The sequence below is a fragment of the Colias eurytheme genome, chromosome 20, assembly GCF_061535395.1.
Source record: "Colias eurytheme isolate Ceu_HAF_F1 chromosome 20, ilColEury1 Martin Lab GWU primary, whole genome shotgun sequence".
Lineage (NCBI taxonomy): Eukaryota > Metazoa > Arthropoda > Insecta > Lepidoptera > Pieridae > Colias > Colias eurytheme.
Window position 1 is genome coordinate 6,255,029 of NC_142999.1, and position 17,601 is coordinate 6,272,629.

The 17,601-nt window shown below is 29.9% G+C and overlaps 2 protein-coding genes across 3 annotated transcripts; one reads left to right on the plus strand and one right to left on the minus strand.

Moving 5' to 3' along the window:
* Positions 1-180: 180 nt before the first annotated feature.
* On the minus strand, positions 181-2,514 carry LOC149899727 (uncharacterized). Its single transcript, XM_090113647.1, has 4 exons — positions 2,472-2,514; positions 2,100-2,143; positions 818-959; positions 181-672 (listed from the first exon to the last, which is right to left on the minus strand). Exons 1-4 carry the CDS (start codon positions 2,512-2,514, stop codon positions 242-244), a joined length of 660 nt encoding a protein of 219 aa, XP_089969773.1. The 3' UTR covers positions 181-241.
* A 2,466-nt stretch (positions 2,515-4,980) lies between these two features.
* Positions 4,981-13,616, plus strand: LOC149899728 (neuronal synaptobrevin-like). 2 transcript variants are annotated; one of them, XM_090113844.1, is made up of 9 exons: positions 4,981-5,093; positions 5,174-5,353; positions 10,070-10,187; positions 10,453-10,531; positions 10,870-10,949; positions 11,163-11,214; positions 11,320-11,343; positions 12,372-12,402; positions 12,482-12,500. In XM_090113844.1, coding segments are annotated over exons 2-7 (345 nt in total). In that variant the 5' UTR covers positions 4,981-5,093; positions 5,174-5,351; the 3' UTR covers positions 11,334-11,343; positions 12,372-12,402; positions 12,482-12,500. The 2 variants fall into 2 exon arrangements, with proteins under 2 accessions (XP_089969970.1, XP_089969971.1); XM_090113845.1 differs by lacking the exon at positions 11,320-11,343 and having other exon boundaries at positions 4,981-5,353; positions 12,482-13,616.
* The last annotated feature ends 3,985 nt before the right edge of the window (positions 13,617-17,601 follow it).

Consider the following 17,601-nt stretch of genomic DNA (forward strand, 5'->3'; position numbering starts at 1 on the left):
CAATAATAACAGGGAATTCATAATTTAATTGAATAACAGGTATCATTTATGAACCATGGTGGAATCATGAATAAATGCAGACTTATTTCAATATATTTATTTTACACCAAATAAAAACCATAACACATAAAATATTATGTAAATAGTTAACTGTTATCGAAAATATTTTACACGCGCCGCAAGTATAACCGAATATTGCCACAGACTAAGCAATAAAATGCAAATATTACTTAGTATCACTTTACTCCAGAAAATCTGAGTCCTTTGTATACTCCTTGGTTACTTTCTTAAGTGTCATCTTTTTTATGACCTGTTTCACTATCTTCATCATACGTCGGCCATTTTTAATAACCTCTTCCTTTTTCAAAATCACTGTTGTGAAGGAGGCTTTGGTTTTGGATACTGTCTTTTTGGCTTTTGGTTTTGTTGGTGTGTGCGTGTGTCTTGTTGGTGTGTATCGTCTTTTTCCATGAAGCATGTGCCTTGGTAAGGGCATATTTGTTGTTCGAATTCGCCGCTCTGCTCTTCTGAACGGTGCTTTAACATATTTATATTTGTTGCCCACTTTGTGCAGTCTATGATTGGGACACGGTGGTATCGATGGGCAAGGTTCAGGTATGGGACACGTTACCCGAATGTTGAAGCAATCCGAATAGTTTATGGGTTCGAAATCTGCAACAATAGGAATATTTAAAATTTACTTTAGTTTATTGACGATAAGAAAAAATTCAAATTATATTAGAATAATCAATATAACGAGTATATTTTTCCTTTAACTATTATTTTTCTGATGAACACATAATTTAATAAAGCTCACCTCTTTCGTAATCACAGTTATACTCATACATATCGCACTCGTCAGTGAATAACCTTCGTCTGGTGGGCTCTTCATCCTCAGCTCCACATTCGGGGATCCATGTGTGATTGCAAATGTCCGCCAGTAAACACCAGTGAAGAGGCTATGAAACGCATTAAATTATTTAGTGATTAATGTTTATTATTATGTGAAAATAGAGCATCATTCTGGCTTTCAAAACGGGTGAACTTTTATGCTCCTGTATATGACAGCTCTGTTTTCAATTACCACAGAGTAATAAAACTCCCTAGAGTTATTAAATTAACGAGTAGGTACATAAATAAGTGATAAATAACTTGGTTCACCTCAGTACTATAATGAAGGACATTTTAGATTATAAAGTGTAATAATACATGTAATAAAATAAAAATATATGTTTATTAGGGTGTCTTGAAAATAAATATATAGCATCTAATTTTAAGTTTAATATTATATTGCAAAATAACTTCTTAAAAAACTACAGCATATTTCCGAGAACATCTTACCTAAGCTAAGCCAGAGCGGGACTTACCTATTTTATAAGAACAAAGAAGACGATAAGAAACGCGACCTTGACCGGAAAAGTAAGGGATTTTTCTTCAATTAAGCCTCTACTATTAACAGTTCATTAAGCTGTATTTTGTGATTAAAAATGAGTGTAAAGTAAATCCTTTCAAAACGTTCTGATCGATTTGAACAAACACTCGTTTCAGCGATGTGTTAATGTGTAAATACAAACACTAAAATGTTTCAACTCTATTTTTGTTGCGACACAATTTTGTTAACACTTTACTTGAAATTCACTTTATAAAATCGTTGCAACTGTGAACATTCAACAGGATTTGCATTTTGACATAATGAAAATCGAATAAAGCCTTCGTTCAACGTTCTTCAATAATTTATGTATATAATAATATAAAACTTTATCAAGTGAAGTATGAAATAAAAATTGCTGATATTTTGCAGAGATGGAAATGTGAAGCAATTTTTCTCTCTTCACTTCCACCTGCACTTGCATATTGCAGATACATTTATACTCACAATTTTACTACGAAAACTTTCATATGTAGAAAGAGTAAAATACATCATTTCAATGTGCTACAATTTGTAACATTTTGAAAAATATGTTTTATTGGAAAGAGTAAAAATAATGGAGATAGTAAAGAGCAGACGGAAATCTGATATTAATTATCATTATATTATGATGATAAAATATCTTACACAATCAATTTAAAAAATATATCTATAGATAATATGAACTTACCCAAATAAAGTGTTGTTTAGTGGGGTATGGAATAAGGAGAGATACTGCAAAAATATTAATTGGTTATGAAAAAATATAGGAAATAAATATAATTATGGTTTTAACTTTTCAAACAATATATTAGTGTGTTTATCAATCATATGATTATATTGTTCAAATTATATATATTTTGAACTAGTGTCCGCCCCGGCTTCGCCCGTGGTACATATTTCGCAATAAAAGGTAGCCTATGTCCTTTCTCGGGTATCAAAATATCTCCATACCAAATTTCATGCAAACTACTGAAGTTTAGGCGTGATTAAGTAACAGACAGACAGACAGAGTTACTTTCGCATTTATAATATTAATAAGGATTAACATAAACATACTTACTGAGAAAAATCTGATGCGGTGTATAGGTCGTAATAATACCCATTTAATGACGTTACATTTACTTCACTATCATCCACTATTTTAGTAATTACTCATACATATAAAAATGAAAAAGATCGGACATATTATCAAATCCACTGCAAGAAATATTGCGTAAACGATTTACGCTATTGTTTTGCGTCGTTGTAAATTTATTCTAACGCTTGTTTCCGAAGCCATACGACATAAAGTGTTTTATTCTCATAACATAATATGTTTGTATTGTTATCGATTTTGTACCAACATTTACAAGATTCTTTACTTTCATAAAAAGTACCGACCCTTACTATTCTGAAAAATTAAAGAGAAAAGTGATTACCTCAATAAGTATTTCAGATAGACCTCCATTGGTACGTTATATTAAAACTTCATGAACTTTGGTACTTTAATAGCCTGTGTATAATAGAATGTGGTGTACATAGGTACATATTTTATTGTTTAAATAAAATAGATGTGAAATTAATAGTTTAGTGTCTGCATGTGTACATATGTCTGTAATATTGCTGCCTTATTTGTTACCACCACTGAAAAACTTATTGAATTTAATAACATAAAACGTCATGTTTTCGCTTTTTCTCTTCGAGCCACCTTCGAGCAATCTTTCCAAGGTTAAATCCAAATTCAAAACTTTTTCATTAACGTAAACATCGTATAGAAGATAAATGAAAGACTGAGACTTATTTTACAAGTCTGCGCGCGATGATTGAACAATATAACGTTCGTGATACGTTATATGTTCATACAACAAGCTTCATATGCATTATTAAAGGCATTGATTTCCTCTCAAATAAAAAAAATGTTAAAACATGATTATGGCACATTTCATTAAGTCTTTATTCTCATCATACACGAGCCGTGTCGTGTGAAGACTTTGTCAAGGTCACAAGCTCTTAAACCGTGTTTACACAGTCCCATTACAAATGAAAATTGTACATTTATTAAGCCCCCTTAATGATGGTCTTTTGGCACTGAAAGAAATACCCTGTTTATGAATTATATTAATTTATGATATATCTATGAAGGTTAACAGGCATAAAATCGTGCTCACAATTATATGCGACGAAGCAAAAATTTCACATTTAAAATGTACCAGCCACTCTACATAACGTTTAATTATGAGGGATTTTCACCGAGAAATGAGAAGCTTAAATGAGACTTATTTACACTTTTCAAAGGTTTAATATGTATAAATTAATGTGATGAAGTTGTTAAGATCTGTGAATGAATGGTGTTGACCTATTTGTTTGTATTTACACCTATCCATGCTGGATTACATGAATGACTTATCCTTTTTTTAGGTTTAAATTTTCAATATGCAGTACTTCACGCATTTTTTTATTTATTAAACTCAAAAATTTAATATCTTTATATCAATTATGAAGACGTTTAATTTTTTGCATTATTCAGTATTTACAAGTTAGTTAAATATCAAAATAAAGCACGTATATTAAAAACTGCTGAACCATAACATTTTTACGTTCAATACTGCAGAAAAAAGCTCGTTTCTATTTTACTCAGCCCGTCGAGTTTCCATTAACAACGAATGTATACTTTCTCTATTTGCAGGAATACTAAGCCCATAATTAGGTTTCAGTAGGAGAATCCCAGATTTATTTTGAGAGTATGATTGCTTTCCCAACTATTGATATAGTATCACATTAAATGTAAATTGAGAAGGCTCTATAAAGCTCTCGTTTGCTAGAAAATAGTATCATTTAGTCTAGAATATTGCAATGATATGCGTTAGTTTTATATTTATTACATTTTTTTTATTTTATTTATTATAATCTCTTACAGGAAATGGGAGTATTTTCATGGTAATTTCGATATTGCTGTTGGTATAATATAGGTAAAATAAAGAGCAACAAGCATACTCGTTTATTATTGAGACAATTATACCCAATACCCATGCTATACCAACCTACCAGTATTCATGGACGTAGTAAAATATAATTTTTCTCAATATGTGTAATGTGTATTGAATTGCGAAAATGTTGAAGGAATAATAAATGTTTAGAGAGTCGTTCTCGACCAAAATCAATAAAACTGGTTTTGGTGTGCGTCGCTATGAAACGATTATCTGACTGTCTAGTAAATCTTCCGATCTTTCGAGAAAATATATAAGAAAATAGATGAATAATCTTATCGAATGGATTAACCCCAATTAGAAGCGAGCGAGTCGCCAACGCAAACTTGTCTATGCCATTACGTAACACCCACATACTCACAGAATTGATTTTTGTTCCCCTCAAAAAATGGAATACGCATGCGTGAATTATCCAACGCACACACTAACACGAAGAGAATTACACATGCGCATTCAGAACCATTCCGTGTGCGGAAAAGTGAATTTAATGTACTTGCCCATAAAGTTTAAAGTGGATGTGAAATATCGAGTGGTATTTTTAGTCCATTCGTACCTATTAAGGAAAGTTCAGACGCGCCCTCTCCCATACAATTCGGAAAACCCTGTCAAGGAAGGTTTTCTCGTCTGCCTACTTTATCCGATTTTCACACGTTTTACAGTTTGTTCTGCGTTAAACATCGTCAAATAACGTTCCAAATCATTGTGAAAGTGTCCGGGTAAGATATTTGCAGTAAGGGGTTGTTTTATTTCGGATTGCGACTGAACTAAAAATAGCTATTCGCCGATATTCTTATAGGGACATCGAGTGAGGATCCCATTCATAAAGTACCTACATTCATTTGGGCAGTGACGACAAGCCGGAGGGGTAGATTTCGCGAAGTATCAGTGAATGGACTTTTAATTCGTGAACGTTATAAAATTATATTTCGAGGACTTTTATCATCTTCGCATCGGACAATACATATTTGTGAAAAATGTAAGTATTCATATTTTATACATTTTTTGCACGAGGCAGTATTTTACTAAAAATATACTTATTTCGGAATAAGGGCATGAAGCATTCTGAATATTATTTTTAAAGCATATTGTCCTGATTTAATGTGGACATGAATTATATTTAAATACCGATATTTATGTTTTCTCTAAATTTAATTGCGAATAAAAAACATTGCTTTATCACAGAAGTGTCATTTTATAAAAATATTTTTAACTTTTGTTCCAAATAAAAGAAAATTTCTACTTAGCCTACATAAAATAAAGAATAAAGCTTTAATGTAGCAAAACGGACTTCAAAAAACAATCTATTATATTATGCTAAGGTACATTATTTTAACTAAATCTTTTTCCCGGAATTTATTCCCTTTTACAGTAGTTATATAGATAGTTGCCACGTACCTATGTATGTTGGATAGATTCATGCGTCATCGTGGCTCAGTCTATTGTTATTAGGACTATCTTTTTAACTGTTTAGAGATTATAATTGTTTTTTAGATCTTGTTTCAATTATTGTCGGTCTGAAAGTGCAAACTAATTAAACGTGAATTATTAATTACCTATTTTATTTTTCTATGATAATCAAACATCTTAGGATTCTATAAAGATTGATAAATTGTGGTTACAATAATATTTGTAACATTATGTCGCATGATAAAACTCGGATAGAGAAACTTTGTATACCTATTTCATTTCATTTGAAATAGGTACCTACTTAGCGCACACGCAACCCTTTTTTGTAAAGTGAATCGTTTTCAGTATATTAATGAATAATAATTGTATATATAACTAATAAAATAATTTTAATATGCATACGAAACAAAATACTTTTTTTCTCAGTTGCGTTTTTATGATACGATTTCTCTCAATTATTTTCAACTTTATAATCAGTGCCCGCTGATCTTTAATTATTATTAATTCAAACTTTTAGACTAGTGACCCACCCCGACTCTTCAATAGTCCATAACCCTACATAAATTATGAATGTATCTTCTTACGAATAAGGTCCTATCTTATATGTATATTGTATTATGTACACAATACACATACTTTTCAATGTTGTAGGTTCTCTACATAGGTCTCTATGTAGCTCTAACCTACAACATTGAAAAGTAGATATACTTAGTTTAGAATAATGGATACGTAAACAAGAAGAGACACGGAGAACATTCAGATTAAAATCTCCTTGAAACCTAAATGAATAAGGGTCGATTTTTCAATGCTTGATTAACACATAGAATAGGTTTTATCCCGGAAATCTCACGGGAACGGGAACTATGCGGGTTTATCTTTGAAAATGCGAGCGAAGCCGCGGGCGGAAAGCTAGTAATGTATAAAACTACCATTTTAAAAACGTATTCTAATTGCCCGTATTTGACAGTTTACGTGACATTTTAATAATATCGTGTAATACTTTATTGGACGGATAAGTTTTATCCAAGCATTGAAAAATCGGCCCTAAGTTAAAGATACACAGTTATACTTTTAATTATTTTTTTTAATAAAAAAATCATCGCTATAACCGGCTTTGTAATAAGAAATAAGTAGTGTTTTAATGAAAAGTTTGGTGTAGGTTAGGTAATATTTCGCATATCTATAATAAGTTTGGTGTGTAATAGAGTTTCTAAAAAAACAAACTCGAAGCTGACATTAAAATTATCACTAACAGTATTTTTTTAAATAAACATGCAATATCACTTAGTAATTGACCCAATTAACATTGCTGTATAAGTAATCATTGAAATGCAACCTACATCACATTCAAAGGACGTATTTTTATATGCAACACGTAGCATAGGGGATCTTTTGATGTTATCACTTGTTTACCATAAGGGCAACTCATTTTAAATTCTACTACAAAACATTACTTAGTATGTAAAATTGTAATCTCTAATGCTCAGAAATTATACTAAGGGACTAACGGGGTATTATAGTATTAGGTAGGCAATATTATTTCAGTCCCGCCCTAAATCAGATGACAAAATTTTTATTTCCTTTTTGCCTGTAGGCTTTAAGAAATATGTTCAAATAGTGTCAGATGAATACTATTTTTTTTATAATTCTCACCGTTACTCCTTTGCATAGAATTCTTACGACCACATTTAAAAAAATACTTAGATAAAATTAACAGATTATGTATAGGAGTGCACTATTAATAAAAAGCAATTGCGAATGTTTCAAATGTGAATCTATATAAAAAACAGTATTGGATAAAGAAAATAATCGATTAGAGACCTCTGACCTATCAGTTTCTAGTTAAATGATTGTATCATCTGTCTTTTAGTGTAGAGCTTAATTTAAAAGCCCCTTTCATGAACGAATTCACACTCGAATAGTATATATTCGAATTTTACTGAATACAAAGAATTTGACGTAATTCATAGTAGGCATTCTAACAATTTTTTCAACATTCCATGCATTACAATATCTTAAATATGAATATAATTCTTAATTTTTAAAAATTATGTAAACGCATTATAGTAGAGCCATTTTAATAGGCAACATTTGACAGTTCAACAAAATTCAACAACGTAACCTAGTAACGACAACATAGAATAACGTGATATTTCTTTCTGTTAGATCTGCACATTTGCTTAACTTTTTTCAATAACGATTACCTACATATTTATAATAATAATGACCGATACAAGTAATTTTAAGATTTCATTTTACTGATGAACCATTCTAAACATAATAAACAATTTCTGAATTGAAGAACTGACGTCGCTACAATTTTGTGTCAATAAACCTTTTTTCTTTTTAAATACCAGAGATGTTACTCTAAAAATCGAGATCTGACATCTACAATCGAATGCATTGATTATTTGTGAACAAAAATCATCATAAATTAATAAATTCGATTTACAAATGTTTCAAATCCGTATCGATTAATTCACTTTAATCGATGTTTTTAAGCAGGTTACCTCTCTTCGAAGATAAAATTGATAGACGTCAAATGTTGCCTATTAAATTGGCTCGACTATAAAATCCTTTACGTCTGATAAGTAAAAACTTGACATTTTACGATCAATTTAAAACACAAAGGTTATATTATTTTCTTGGAAAATAAGTATATAAATAAGAAGTATAAATGACCTTATCAATATATCAACCTAATAGGAGTCTGGGTGTTAATGTGCATTGACCTCTTCTTTATTTGACCTTTACGCCTGAAGCCTGTTATTTGCGTAAATGAAACTTTTACTTAAGTCGAAATTTCTTTGTTTAGACAGCTTTTTCGGTGGAAGCGAAGCTTAATTCCAATAACAATTTAAAAGTCAAATAAGCTCTACATATTTTCTGGATATACATATTGAGAATTCGTTAAATGAAATAAAGTTTCCTTTATAAGCTTTTAGAACGTAGATGTACGGTTTTCGTATTTTACTGTAAGTATAATAATTCTCGTCTATATCGTATTTAGTTTATTACTATAGAGACTATTTAAGACTTTTAATCTTTTAATTATCGAAGTACTAGCAACAAAATATTTTTATACGGATGAGATTATAATATAAGTAGTTATTAGCATAAAGAACATTAATGAAAAGGACAAAAGTTTTATCCACGTTTTATCCTATAACAGGCGTCATTTGTTTCGCTTCATTCCTTCAAACGACAAAGCGTTGCTCCAAAAATGTCAATTACGTACATTACGTGACACTAACTCGTCTGTGATAAATATCTTCTAATAGATGCCTTTATTGTCCTTAAGCTGTCGGCTATTTCATTTTGGGCGTAGGTATTTTTATAAGTCTAGCCTATGTTCATGTCTGGGACATTTATCAAATCAATATTTTATGTGTAGGTATTACTCTTTGGTATTACTACTAAATGATTCTGCTCTATCACTCTTTGGTGTCATTTAATTTATTTAATAGTACATCAACTTATTTACTTATTATATCTTTATTTACAATGTAACCTGAGAACAGGAGGTATGTTAGCTGAAAAAGTTTTTGCGTCACGAATGCCTCAAATGGGGTTAATTACGAATGCACCTGCAAGTTTTTTGTTAGTAACTTATATTGTCACGAATAGTCTAGACTCTAGCTTATATTTTTCGTGAACCTAAGCTCGAACGTTATACTAAATATTAAATATAAAATTGATTTAAAATTTAAGAAAATCTTAAAAGTACATATAACTCATTATACCATTCTGTAGTTCCAAAAATGTAATGAGAATAGGATTACAGCGTAAAAAGCTATTATTAATTGAAACCTTCCGTCACTAGACAACCGATTACCTAAGCATTAGCAAGTACAAAGGCAGTTTGAACATTTCGATATGTACGAGAAAAAGTTACTTTCGTTTTCATTGTTTCCTTCGGCGGTGAAAATATAAAGACAAATGACAGAGACTTTGTTTTCAATTTACTTGAAATATAGACCGAGCGACTGCTCTGTAATTTTCCTCGTCATTAAATTATTATAAGGTAGCCACTTTTTTATTCAAACATTTTAATTAACGATCTTATTAATTTTTTGCAAAGCGATGTATCGATTAAGAAGTTATTGGAAAGATAAATAAAACGCCATCTTATATGAATCAAATGTTTATAATAAGGCTTACGGTATATTTTTAACAGAATTTTACAATTTATAACACGCGCTTTATTAGGTATTCATGAGGGATTTAGGGTAATTTCGCATGATGGGGTGAAACCAAATAAATAAATACCTTTTTACTATCGTAGGGCGACGGAAGGCGGTCTTGCTCCCAGCAGCGATGACATGCCGGTGGGCGGACCGAAGACGCCGCAGCAGATCGCCGCCCAGCGCCGCCTGCAGCAGACGCAGGCGCAAGTCGATGAGGTAATGATAAACATCAACTTTTTTATAAATCCATCAATAAATAAATGTTGCCAATACTGAAAATCCATTGCTCAGTTAAATTAAAGTTTGAAAAGTACCTATACCTATTGATTCAATTTTCAGATTATTGTTACGTTTTTATAAAAAACTTATTATTTCTAATTTACCCTCTATGTTATAAATATTAATCGAAGTAATTAGGGTTCAATAATATAGATTGTAAAACATTATTTTTTACGCATTTAACTAATGTTAACTATCACAGGTGGTCGATATAATGAAAACAAATGTGGAGAAAGTGCTGGAGAGAGATCAGAAGCTTTCAGAGCTTGATGATAGAGCAGGTATTTATAAGTTAACTTGTTTTTAAGTATTTTTTATTGATACATTTCCAAAATGAGAAAGTCAATGCATTATTTATGCAATTTATTATAATTTTTTATTTTACAACATAGGTACCTATTTGGCTATTTATGCAAATTATATTTGCCGAGAAATAATACTGAGACTTCAAACTACAATTAATACACGTACGTCAAGTACCTAATCCTGTTGTAAACCTGAGATTATATCGGATTACAAACATCGTGAGCTTCTTTCAATTGAACGATGTCTATTGCACTAATATTTAATAGATTGATTGACTTTGCAAGAATATTTTCATAAAAATTCAAATTTTCAGACGCTTTGCAACAGGGAGCTTCACAGTTCGAACAGCAGGCTGGGAAATTGAAGAGCAAATTTTGGTTGCAAAACTTAAAGGTAACAATCATAAGTCTAGATTTTACTGTATTTATTCCTTTAAATTGTCACATTTTATTTCTATTTTTACACGTTAACAAATAACACTTTTCTTTAATAATCTAAATCTATTACTTATTGAAGAAAACTGCGAATGGAATGAGGAATTATTAAAAATTATTCAATAATCATGATGAATTTGATATAAATCATGCTGTTTATTTCGCATTTCAGATGATGATAATCGCAGCCGTCATTGGAATTATAATTTTGGCTCTAATCATTGGTAAGCATCACACAAAATCGCACACTAGCACATTAGATTGTCGCTCTTTGTTGTTTGAATTACAAATTAGACTAATCATGCCATTATTTTTTCTCGAATTTTCAGCCAACTTTGTGTGAACAAGTTTCGGTAACCGAAGTTTAATTTAGAAGTTACTTGTTATATTATGAATATAGATATGCAGTATGTTATATTTTATTAATATTTTGATATTAAGCCTTTTTGGTAAGTGGGCAGAATCGTTGTGTCGTTGTTACTTCGTACCCTATTTACATAATCTGAAATGAATCAAGGTTATCTCTTTGTGGATAAGATTTTATTTTATTTAGTTTTTTTTTTAATAAATACGATGCTTTGAAATTATCTTGAAGAAGCTTTTTCGAAATGCAGTTTCCAAAGCTGTTTCAAATTATGTAAATATGTCTACATGTTGGCTTTGACTGTTCTATTGTCTCTTCGTATTCTTGTCTGTCTGATGAGAATGTCTGATGCCGTTTATGGGAACGGAATTTATGTGTTTCAACTGTACCTACACATAGTTGATTAATCTCATGGTTTAACCGATTGATTTATTATTTCTTTCATATTCACGATGGTTAATGGTAATGGTTGAATCACAAAAATCTCGGCTTTGTATGCAAACGTGTTTCTTGTGAAAATGTCTATATGATAATCTACTTGTCTATTTGTATAACCAAATGTGACGTAATACTCCTAGGTTCCACATACTTCCAACTCAACAATCTTCATTCTTCTAAGAATGTTTGCTTGTCTTATCCCCGTTAGTCTAGTCTGCTTTTCCAAGACATTTAGAATGTGAACCTTCATTCTATAAACCCAAGTTACTTTTTCCCTTACATACTATACCTACCACGTTCTATATCTATTCAAATACTTTCTTAAAAAGCGAATGCTTGCTTTTAGAATAATTATAGAAAATTATCTTACATAGGTACCTGTATATAACATGATAATCACTGCTGATATGTACAAAATTATACGGAAAAATAGCTAAAGCCTATCTATTATTGGCTCCTTGATAAAAATCAAATTGGCTTCAAAACATGTATAAAATATAACCAAATCAATTGCTCTACATTCCTACTAACGCTTGTCTTCTTTTATATCTTTTGGTAATATTGAAATTATTTTTTTAGGTCTGTAAACATCATACGAGATAAAACCGAGGTAAGCATAGAACTATTAACATTTTTTCCTGAAATTACTTAATACAAGATGATATTAATTATATTGTTATTTTTTCCAGGTCACCCCTAACTACAGCAACGCTTCGGTTCCGGCAACAACCGTAATAGATAAATAATTTAAAGTTCTTTAATAGAAATTAGTGTTGTTAAATGTTTTCGTAATTATATACCTACTAAATGAAATCTATGATATCAAAATATTCAGAATAAATTAAATGTGAATTTCATTATAGTATGTCTTTATATTTGTAAATTTTTGAAATCACTTATCTTACCGACTCTATCACTATTTTGCCATATATGTTATGTGTAATAGAATATTTTTAGAAGAACTTTCTTTAATAAAGGTTTACTCTTGAATAGCGAGCGGCTGAATTAGCTATCTGCTATGACCCTTCGAATAAGGCTTATCGGAAATATACCATATCTAGATATTTTCTATAATTGTGTTCATAAACAATGAGTATATTTTTTAATGATTTTGCTTTTGTATTCCTGGACCATATTTTTTAACTGTTACCCTATCATGTCTTGTTGCATTTTGTTTTTACTGTTTTGTAAAAATCTATAATGTTATTTTTGAACAATTTTTATTTTGAGATCCAGTAGCAAAATCGTAAGCAATTGTATATTTAATAGATATCATGACATTAACGAACGCCCCTAACCGTATGTAACGAGCAATCGAGCACTTTGAGCCGTTTTGTAATGTTTTAGAAATTTATAGCCGTTTCATATATTTAACCACTTTTAATGTCTATTTGAAACGAAATTTTATACCTTATAAAATTGTTATTTATTGCATTAACTTGTAATAAGTGTGTGTTATCACGTTTTATGATTACAGGCCAGTTTATAATTGTATCTCTAATAAACTGAGCCGTTTCTTTTGCGTGTATATGTAGGTCTAAAAGCTTCATAGTTAGACTTGATACCTATACAAATCGCACTAGGCAGAAACCTTAAGATTTAATGAAATAATCAACTGTATATAAAACCTTATTATGGATTTTAAATGCGATAAGTTTATAACATCTACAGATAAATATGCGATTCAAAAACAAACAAATATTGAAAAGCATTGTTGTGGAAAGTCTATTAGGAGTGTTTGATCATTGAATTCTAGTTTAGATTAGAAATAATGATTAACGTAACTTTAAAATATTATATATTACCCTTATTTTATAAACTTATTAAATACATTTTTTATTTTTATATTTAACAAAATTATAATGTTTTGATAAATATGATTATTTGTATTTTATGTTTCTGATATAGAATATAAAATATATGAACCGTGTATTTTTATGTTTTTAATTACAAAGATAAATTTGATCAGTAGTTATTGATAGGTTTATAAAATAAGGATCTTAACCATCACTGTAAGGTAATTACAAAATACACCAATCTCCAACGAGATTAATTAGTATAATGTCTAATAAAGATGAGAAATGTTAAAACAAGAGTCCGGGTTTTAACAATTTTTATCTTTACTTTAGGATTATAATAACGTAACTTTCATGAGTTATGACGATAATATAATGTTTTAATTAATTTAAATTTAGAGTTTTAGAACGTTGAAATTGACTTAAAGTCGTTCATTTCACTTTGATATTAACTACCTACATATAATTATATTTTAAATTATAATTTCATGTGTAGCTAAATCAGCATTGAAGAATATTATTACAAGAAAGGCTTATTGACGTTGTATTAATGAATTTTATAGAGACATTTAAATCAATTTATTTTAGTGTCATTATAAACAATATTTATTATACATACATATATTATGTAAATTTGTTGTGGATCACAATTGAAATGATTTTATTTACAATAGATCAAAACGGTAGGTATTTACTAATTATTGAATGGTTTATTTAGGATAATAATGTTCTATTTTGTTGTATCATAATTAACGAGTAATGAGACTATAAAATTATTTATGAAATTATAAAAACACGGAAACATTTAAATTACGTATTTTATGAAACTATACGTAGAGCATGGTTCGTAACTATATAATATTAATTTGATAATTTTACCTACGTTACAATAATAAGATTTCCCTAAACAAAACTTGCGAAAACAACTGTAAATAACAAAGTAAAACCAATAATAAAACGTAAGTAAAATTTTCAACAATATTTGCATAGACCATAATTAAATTACATAATCAATATATCCTTATCATGGAAATATAGTAAACTATATGTATAGTATTATTTGATGTAATTATTGCTTCAATAAAAAAGCGAATTTAAACATTTACTTACTCATTTTTTGTGACCCAATCCTTAAGTAGGTATCCTTAAAAGACCTTAAAAGTTCAATTAATAGATCCTGCATTTTATTCGCGGATATGCTATTGATATGATATTTAAATTACTTTATACCGATTCATAAAAGCTTGTGTACCATCACCAGAGTATTCTTCTTTCAAAGTTTATATTTTCGTTACTTATTTCGTTATATAAAATTGCTCGTGTACCTACCTACTTCTAATTGAGCGGCTAGATTGCCCAATGGCAATTCCAAATTTAAACTAGAAAATTAAATTTAAAAGTAAAAAAGTCCGCCAGATACCAGAAGTGGTGTGTGTTGGATGGATGTGTGTGAGTAGAGTAAAAAGTGGTAAAAACTGTGGGTAAAAATAAGAGATTGTCTATCATTAAGTAAAAAAATTGGCATATGAATTGATACCCTTTAAACTCAAGTTATAACTATATTTTCTTTTGTTTATTGAATGTTGATTGAATGTCATAAAAAATAAAAATTATACACAGTGGACATTTTCAATGAGCCCTAGACTCTTTTTTAGAGTCTATGTATTCTTTGCCCTAGACGGAAAGAAAGTAAGCTTAAAAGTAAGTAATACATATATTATATCGAAAGTCGAAACGTGATCGTTATGCCAAAAGAAATAGAACTAGGTAATTGAAGTAGTTAAAAATTAAAACTAACGAACAACTTATAAGCAATAAAATTTTATTTAATTGATTTTAAAACAAAAATGTTCTAAACAAAATTGATCAAAGTTAAAATATATTTTCACACATAGAAGTGTGATGTGGGCGTGGCCCACGTGTCAATGATAAGTTTAGATCACCTAACTTCTCAGAGGAATAAACCTATAGAGTTCTTATATTGAGACAGAACAAAATACATATTTTCTAATCTACTTACTCTTAGTCAATAACAGCATAAGTCAGATTGAGATAGCGATAGAGTATCTGCACTGTCTTTAAACGTAGCGCGCCGGCAGTCAGTTTGTTTTCCAACCAGCTGGTGGGCTCAGTGCGTCAAGTGTTTTTAACGAAATATTAAGAAAATATAAAGTGTATAGTGTTTCTTTTTATTTGTCAGTGTGCTAAAATGACTATTGTATGTTTAGCTATCGGCTATTACTAGTCGAATGGGAGTTTTGGATGAAAACAATGAAAAAATATCTTTCCATCGGTAAGTGATTTTCAACAAATTGATAAATATTTATGTTCTAACCCTATTTGAAGGTTTTATCAAGCGCTTTTTTATAAGTTTATGTTGTAACTGTAACATTTACCCACTTTATGGGGTTGTTGAATACAAAAGAATTAAATAATTTTTAAAAAATGTCACAATATTATCACGTTTGGCATTTTGTTTACCACCGTAGTGTTGTAACACATCTAGCGTATATTATCGATTTATGACAAAAAATCTATTTCATATTAACGTTGATTTATTTATTTTGTTTCTTATATCAGATTTATATGTAGTTGTTGTTGCAAATAATAGATGTAAATTTTCTACAGCAGGAAAATAAAAAAATACCACGTGGTTGTTTTATTTGACTTATCTGTTTAGTTTGTTGTTTCTCTTTTAGATTATTAATAAATTCATTTTGTTTTAGATTTCCAGAGCTAAATAAAAAATGGGTATAAAACATGAGACGTGTAGATTGGACGCCGTCGAAATTTGCTAGATTGTGTTCACTGCATTTCGAGCCTGCGTGTTATCAAGATGGATACTCTAGAAGAATTGTGCAATCTTACGCTTACGTTTTTTTTTTGTTCCTTTAGATAATAAATACATTTGTGTGTGAGTGAATTTTTATTTGGAATTTTTTTTACACATTTACTTTAAATGTGTAACTATGTGAAAATTAAACGGTTGATTAAATGACAGTTCTCATAGATGAGAAACTACTATTGAAATACATACTTAATATACATGCGTTTTCAAAGAAAAACCCGCATAGTTCCCATTCCTGTGGGATTTACGGGATCAAAAGTAATTTTTCCAAATTTCATTGTAATCGGTTTAGCAGTATTCGCGTGAAAGAGTAACAAACATCCATCCTCACAAACTTTCGCTTTATTAGTAGGATGTAAGGAAAATGTTTTCTTTAAGACTGTCCTTTTATGAACTTGTTAAAATTCATGCTGACTGTGCCTTTCTCCTCACTCCTTTAACTTTATCATCATTTCCATCTTTATTTTAAATTAGTTACATTTCAAGTTTTAAAATTTATTTTAAAATATACTAGCTTTTCGCCCGCGTTTTTGAAGAAAATCCCGCACAGTTCCCGTTCACGTGGGATTTCCGGTATAAAACCTATCCTATGTGTGTATGTACAAAATTTCATTGTAATCGGTTCAGCAGTGAAAGAGAAAGTTATCCATTCTCGCATAATTTTGCATTTATTATATTCGTAGGATTAAACAAATAATGTATTCAACTGAAATTAATGATTAATTTTGTTTTTTTTTTATTATTTATTATTTCACGAAACCGTAAATGCAAAATGCATTCACGATTTGATCGATTGAAGCACATCCCATCACTATCACCTTCTATCTATCTAAATACGTACCTATAGTAAAAATGGTGCCATGACTATGTTGAAACGTAGCTTGTAGTCTATAGCTATCTCATTCTTTCATACGACGTTTTCTTTAGATAGAGAGAAACAAATATATGTAAATTGTATACGCTCGATACAAGTACTCTATAGGTTTATTCCTCTGAGCCTAACTTGCTCTCAGTTGTGCGCACAGAACAAATATACTCTAGGGAGGTTGTGCGCAGAAAAATATTCGAGTCGGTTGTCAGCTGTCAAACCTTTTTTCCATATTTATTCATTAATTAGGACGTGTTGTTCGGTATAAAGAGTGCAAAAATGATAGCAGACGAAATA